The 6,279-nt window shown below is 49.7% G+C and overlaps 1 protein-coding gene across 3 annotated transcripts; it reads left to right on the top strand.

Moving 5' to 3' along the window:
• The first annotated feature begins 256 nt into the window (after nt 1–256).
• Nucleotides 257–3,768, top strand: FAM181A (family with sequence similarity 181 member A). Of its 3 annotated transcripts, none has more exons than XM_033140660.1 (2): nt 257–430; nt 2,412–3,768. In XM_033140660.1, exon 2 carries the CDS (start codon nt 2,587–2,589, stop codon nt 3,505–3,507), a length of 921 nt encoding a protein of 306 aa, XP_032996551.1. In that variant the 5' UTR covers nt 257–430; nt 2,412–2,586; the 3' UTR covers nt 3,508–3,768. The 3 variants fall into 3 exon arrangements, with proteins under 3 accessions (XP_032996551.1, XP_032996535.1, XP_032996542.1); XM_033140644.1 differs by lacking the exon at nt 257–430 and adding an exon at nt 826–1,068; XM_033140651.1 differs by lacking the exon at nt 257–430 and adding an exon at nt 826–1,104.
• Nucleotides 3,769–6,279: the final 2,511 nt, after the last annotated feature.

Here is a 6,279-nt window from a genome sequence, read left to right as displayed (position 1 = left end):
CCAGGTTTAGCATGCTATTAAGTTATTGCCACCCCTAAGGACAATCCTGCAAGGAGGATGAGGACTCACATAACTCTGAATCAATAAAGGAAGCAGCTCAATTAGCATTTCACATGCTTTTCTTCCCTCTCTTCTTACCTTCCCTGCAGTGGGCATGCTTTCCCCTTAAAGGATTGTCCTGTTTCTGCTCCTTGCCAGCGTTGGCAGGGTGACAGTAGTCGAGTGTGCAAACTTGTGCTATTGTCCCTGGGCCAGGGGGAGTCATGGAGACCCACTAATATGACACAGGAAAATGTTTGCTGATGGCAATTCTATGGGCTTTGTCTAACTCTTTCTCCATCATGACGACTCGATTTAAGTCTCTAACTGTTTGACTACAGATGCAAGAGTACTATCCAACTCCATCCTTTTGTCCGGGTGGTTTGAATGGGTAATTCAGCTTTTGTGTGGCTCAATTGAGGGGGCAAACATAAAGACAAGATTCTTGAGCGCTCAAGCTCCTTTTCCATGGATATCTGCACATCTCTTTAGAGATTTGTTCCATTCCTACCTTTTTCTGACATCACCCTCCCTTTGGTGGATTTTTTTTGGGGGGGTGTGTGTGGAAGCAGAGGCCCCGATCAAGAACAGTTTAAAAAGTAGGCTAGCCAGGTCTTCGAAACTAGCATTGTCCAGTGTTACTCAAGCATGGCTACTGCCAGCCTTCAGACAGCTTTGGAGTAGTTTAGAGAAAAGGGCCCCAGCAAACTTGCTTTACTCATCCTCAGCATATCATGTTTGATTGTGTTTAAGAAAAGGGGGGCAGGGGGCTGGAAAGGGGGGAATGGTAGGCATCACAGGGAAATCATCGTATTTATTAGCTGTCTTTCTGTGGCTGTCCCCATGGTGACAATTTGTGATGGCAAAGAATGTGAGAACGGGGAGCCTAATGCCTGATTGGGATGCTTTGTATTTGGCAAAGTGGCTTCTGATTGGCCTGAGAAAGCCTCCTAACTAGAAGGACTTGATATTCATTCAGTTTACTCAAGTGCCGCAAAACACTCACAGGGTCCGGCTGCTTCTCTAAAGGTTGGTAGTGTCTAACCTATGTAACAAGATTAGCTGGTGAGCTTCTTCTCTACCACGGAGTTACAGTAACACTCAATATTTAAGAGACAATCTAGCTGGGAGGGTGTGTGTGTTTGACTTATCGAGTGCCAAGAAAATGATGCATAGATTTCTAATCAATGGTTAAATGCTACCTGTCTAACCAGATTGACGAGTGGGGCCATAGCAGTAGAAAATGATGACTGTAAGACTGGGAGAGAGGGGGAGGAATATGTCAGATAGGGTATGAGTGTATGCATCAGTGGTGAGTTTGTAAAAGGGTTGCAAAGAAATGTGTGTTTAGTACAGCAGCACCTTCACAGTGGTCTTCAGTCTACATGGGAAGAAACAAGCATGTGAGACAATACTTTTATTTGGCTAGTTATTGGGACCAAATGCATGTTTATCTAAAGTTATTGTCTCAAGTGCTGCTTCTGTATTTTGCATAGTGTAACCTGAATGTGTGTGCATGAGAGAAAGTTGCAACACAATTGCATTTGGGTATCAGAATGGAGCTTTTAACAGCTTTGTGGATAACTATGTGAAGCCTCTATCAATGGCATTAAGAATGTGTGTCCACACACACACACACACACACACACACAGAGATGTGTATAATAGATGTGTGAGACGCGGAACATGTCAATATGTTGGGCATTTTCATAAGCGACACTAAAAGCACATCTTAATCTCTCTTGCCCTAAGTATACATGTAGATGTCAGTAAAGCAGCACTGCAGCAAAATGGGGAAGAAAGTCTCCCCCCCCCCTTTTTAACACTGTAGGTAACATAGGCAGAACCTTTTGTGGGAAAGGATAAAAAGGTCTTTAATGTACGTGCAACAGACCTGCAGCACAAATCCACGCCACTTCTTAACGTCAAACTAAATGCATCTCTACTTTGCATTCAGCTAAAAACAAAAGGGATGCCGCCTTCTACTTTCACACATTACGGGAGATACACACATGTCCTGAATCCCATCCCGGCACGTGCGTTTGCAGATGCTCCAAATGCATGGTGTGTGCAAAAGGGAAATGTGAAAATGGTGTGTGTTGGGTATTTTATCTTTGCAAAAGTTTTCTAGCATGTCTGCCTTTGTCCCTTCCCTCAGGGGTTTATGCCAAGGGCGACTTTAAAGGGCGTCCCCCTTTAGCCCAGCCTAGTGGTTCCCAAACTTTTCCTCCCACAGACCACTTGAAAATTGCAGAGGGTCTTGGCAGTCGCTTTATGTTGTTGTTGTTGTTGTTGTTGTTGTTGTTTGCCTGTTGTATCTATTGCAATGATCCTCGCTTGATGCTGCATGATTTTTAATTGCCTTTTCACAGACACTCTGCAGACCACTGGGGGTGGTCCATGGACCCCAGTTTGGGAACCACTGGCCTAGCCTGAGCATCATCACCTGCCGTGTAACTCGGGGTTGCCGAGCCGCGCTGCCTGGGGAGCGCGGGAGCCGGATCCTTCCTCTTCATGGACGGGCCTTCCTCCCCGGTGCTGTGAGAGATGGCCTCGGCCGACAGCGAGGTGAAGACGCTCCTCAACTTCGTCAACTTGGCCTCGAGCGACATCAAGGCGGCCCTGGACAAGTCGGCTCCGTGCCGGCGTTCCGTCGACCATAGGAAGTACCTGCAGAAGCAGCTCAAGCGCTTCTCCCAGAAATACTCCCGCCTGCCTCGCTGCCACCATCACCACCACCACCACCTGCAGCAGCAGCAGCAGCCGCCTCAGCCCGCCAGGGATCGGAAGGCGCCTGAGGAGAGAGCGCGAGGAGGCCTCGAGGCTCCCGTCGGCCGAGGCGACAGAGACAGCAAGGCCTGCAAAGCCGCAGAGGCCGGCGAGCAGCAGCAGGGCGTCTCTGAGGCGACCGCTAGGCCCGACCAAGTGCCCATGAGGAAAAGGCAGCTGCCCGCCTCATTTTGGGAAGAGCCCCGGCCGGCCCCGGGCCCTCTGGGCGGGAACGGCGTCGCCTTCCCGGCGGGAGCCGCTTCCAACTCCTTGTCACCGTCGTCGTCGTCGTCGTCCTCCTCCAAGGACTTGCCTGTCCTTGAGGCAAAGAAAAATAAAAAAAGTCCGGATGGCAGGACGGTTAGCGCTGCCGAGAGCCCGCCGGGAAGCAGGCCGGACGCTGAGGCCGCGCAGGTACTGAGCGCCTGGAGCTGCTGTCCATTTCAGTACCACGGACCGCAAGCCTCTCCCGGCGTCTACCCGCCGCCGCCGCTCGCCGCTTCCCTTCCGCCGGTAGGCCCCTTCCCGGGCCTGGGCCTGTGGAGGAAAAACGCGGCCTCGCCGGCGGAGGTAGAGCCCTTCTGCAAGGCGGACGGCGGCGGGGCAGGCCCGAAAGTGCACCGGCCGGTGGTTTGGAAGCCCATTCCCACCAAGCCCGCCGCGCCGCCCCCCATCTTCGGCGTCTTTGGGTACATCTAGGCATGGCGGGCCTGTATTCGCCGCCGCCTTGCGAGGGCCTTGCCTCTCGCTGGACCGTCAGCAGCGCCGCGTCGCCGGCGATGGAGGGAGCGGGGACAAAGGCCTGAAAGAATGGCCGGCCTGGTTCTGCTCTCCCTCTCTTGTGTGGGGCGAGAATCCGGACCCCTGCAAGGACCACCCGCGTTCTCCCCCTGGCTGGGTTGGCCAAGGAGACATCAGGAACAGAAATAATGATGGTGAATTTATTCAGGAGTTGACTACCTTTTTCCCTCCCCCCCCCCCGTACAATTGCAGAAGAGGGCGTGCAAGAAAAGTGCAAGGCCTTGCTTCTGCAAAGGAGAACTCCGTTCCTCCTGGCATGTAAATACCAAGGGCACTAAAGTAAATAAAAAGCCAATGAGTTGTTTTCTTTGAGCCTCCACCCTTCAAATGCTTTCAGGTGGGGAAGTCTTTGCCTTTCTGTCTGCAAAAGGTGGAAGGGAGCTGCTTTGCTTCTCCTGCATGTATGACAATTGCTCTTTCCACCTGTAGTTGAGTCTGATCTCTAGGCCAAGGGTGGGGATGTTCAGGGCTGAATATGGCCTACCAGGCTCCTCTGTCTGACCCAGGAGGTTCTCCTTAGCCCATTCTGCTCACCGCAGCCCTACTCTGTGCTTCCCTCCAGTGTTTCAGCTAATCTGGAATGTGTCATTGAATGCAGTAATGCCTCTCGCTTGCCTGAATGGAGATCCATGCATGTGTAGAAGAACCTGAGGCTTTTGTATTGCTGGAATGCAGCCAACTGGCAAATTCATTGCCTCGTTCACCACTGGCTTGTGGTCCCCAAAAGGTTGCCCATAAGAGAATGTGGCCCTCCAGCTGAAAAGGGTCCCCCACCCCTGTTCTATTTTTTTTTAATATAAGAATTTATTGGCATTTTTCTATAACAAACATATACCCACACCCACACCTACAATAAACAAATGCAGAACAAATAAAACAAATACAAACAATGTCAAGCTTTCTTATTGCATCTTTCTAGAAAAAAAAAAATTTCTAATTCCATATCTTGACTTTTGACTTCCCCTGCCTTTTCACCTTCGAGTTTGTATCCTTAGTCTATTTTATAACCATTTCTCCTACAAAAAAAAACATTAACTACAATTGTATAATTACATTCAATTATATCTTCAACAGTTGCTAAAAATGCATCATCATAATAATACCTCACCATTTAATCTTCTAAATCCATAAACTTAATCCACTTAAATTCACTTTGCTTATACTCCACCTCATAAATCTTCTCAAATCATTCACATCTAATCTATCTCTTCTATCCTTAAGGTTGCTGCTAGTAACATAAAAACTTGAAATATCTCCTTTCATGTTCAAATAAGAAATATAACAAAAAGTTGTTGACAGTATTCACCCTCCAATTTCAATTTACCATATCAGGCTGCATAAAGTTTTACTTAATGCTTCACCCCACACCCCCTCTGTCCATTATTCTTCTCCTAATGGCATCAGCACTGAACTTCCATATCTCTTCCCTCTCCAAGCGTCCACAGATCCAGGCACAGTCCAAACCTCTCCTTGCCGCGAGTTCAGAGGTGTCCATCTCATCATCTCTCAGCTTCTTCGGTTCTTTGTAACATTCCTTTTCTTCTTGTAAATACCTTAATTCTCTGTCCCTGGCCCCCGAGCTCACACCTCGGGGACTGGATATACGAAATCTTAACGTCGCCTTGGGGCTGCCACCCCCAAAAAGCGAATTTCTTCTCCGAAGTAGCTCATTCATTTCACTCCATCTTTGCATCCATCCTCTCAACTCTTTGGCAAGGCTTTCTTCCAAAGTATCAAAAGTTTTGTAAGCCTCCTCTGTGGGCAATTGGTTCCATTTCAGACCCCCACACAAGACTTTGACTTTTCTATAAAGCAGTTCCACCTTCAAGGCAGTGAGTCTCTGTTCGTCCGTTAGTCCAGAGTTCAGTGCCAGTTCAAGGACGAAACCCAGCATACTGGCAGAGGAGGAGGAAGTGGGTATCATATTTCTACTCCCCTCTTTGTTCGTCGCCATTTTCCTGAACTGGAGCGCAAATACCGCAACTTTAAAAGGAGATATTTTCCTCTAGTTAACTTCCCAAAAGAAAAGTTTGCCAGTCTCCTGTGTCAATTTTAAATACATTGTAACCAGTTCTGTAGCAGCAATCGGTCAAACTGGTTAGATTCTTGAGCTCGAAGGGAGGGAGGGCAGGCTGCCATTCTCCTTCCCCCCGGATCGTTCCAAAAGCACGATTTCTAATCAAATTCTTTACTCACGACCACCGGGTTCTTTTAGCTCCATTCTTCACAGGTAGAACTTGGACGCTCACCGCGGGCTCTGTCGCCGCATTTGCATCCCGGTTGGGGCATGTCCCCGAAGCCCGGCTCCGTTTGCCCTTCACCCCCACTCCCCCTTTACAGGGGGGGCAAGGGAAGGGTTCAGAGCCTCCGCGGGCGCAGCCGGGGAGCCCAGGGTGCGGGACGCTCTTCCCGCACCCCAACCGGAGCCGCGCGCTGCGGTAGCGCGGCTCCTAACCCCCGGGATGGACAAGGCGCTTCGGACCCGAAGCAGCCTTCGACCACCCGGCGATGGCGTCGCCGCCGGAAGTCCTAGGGGTGTTCTAGGGGTGATTCCCAGCTCTGCATGATTTTCTCTGGTTGCTTTTGTCAGCTTGAAGCAAGTGGTCTTGCACTGCTCTCACCAGGCATCCATTACACACTTTGGGATGAGAGACTTTCCATCAGGATATG

Source organism: Lacerta agilis, chromosome 1 (genome assembly GCF_009819535.1).
Source record: "Lacerta agilis isolate rLacAgi1 chromosome 1, rLacAgi1.pri, whole genome shotgun sequence".
Taxonomy (NCBI): domain Eukaryota; kingdom Metazoa; phylum Chordata; class Lepidosauria; order Squamata; family Lacertidae; genus Lacerta; species Lacerta agilis.
This window is presented reverse-complemented; position numbering and strand designations above follow the sequence as displayed.

Excerpts from the sequence above, each read along its gene's own strand:
- FAM181A (XM_033140660.1), top strand. The coding sequence starts at position 2,587 with ATGGCCTCGGCCGACAGCGAGGTGAAGACGCTCCTCAACTTCGTCAAC.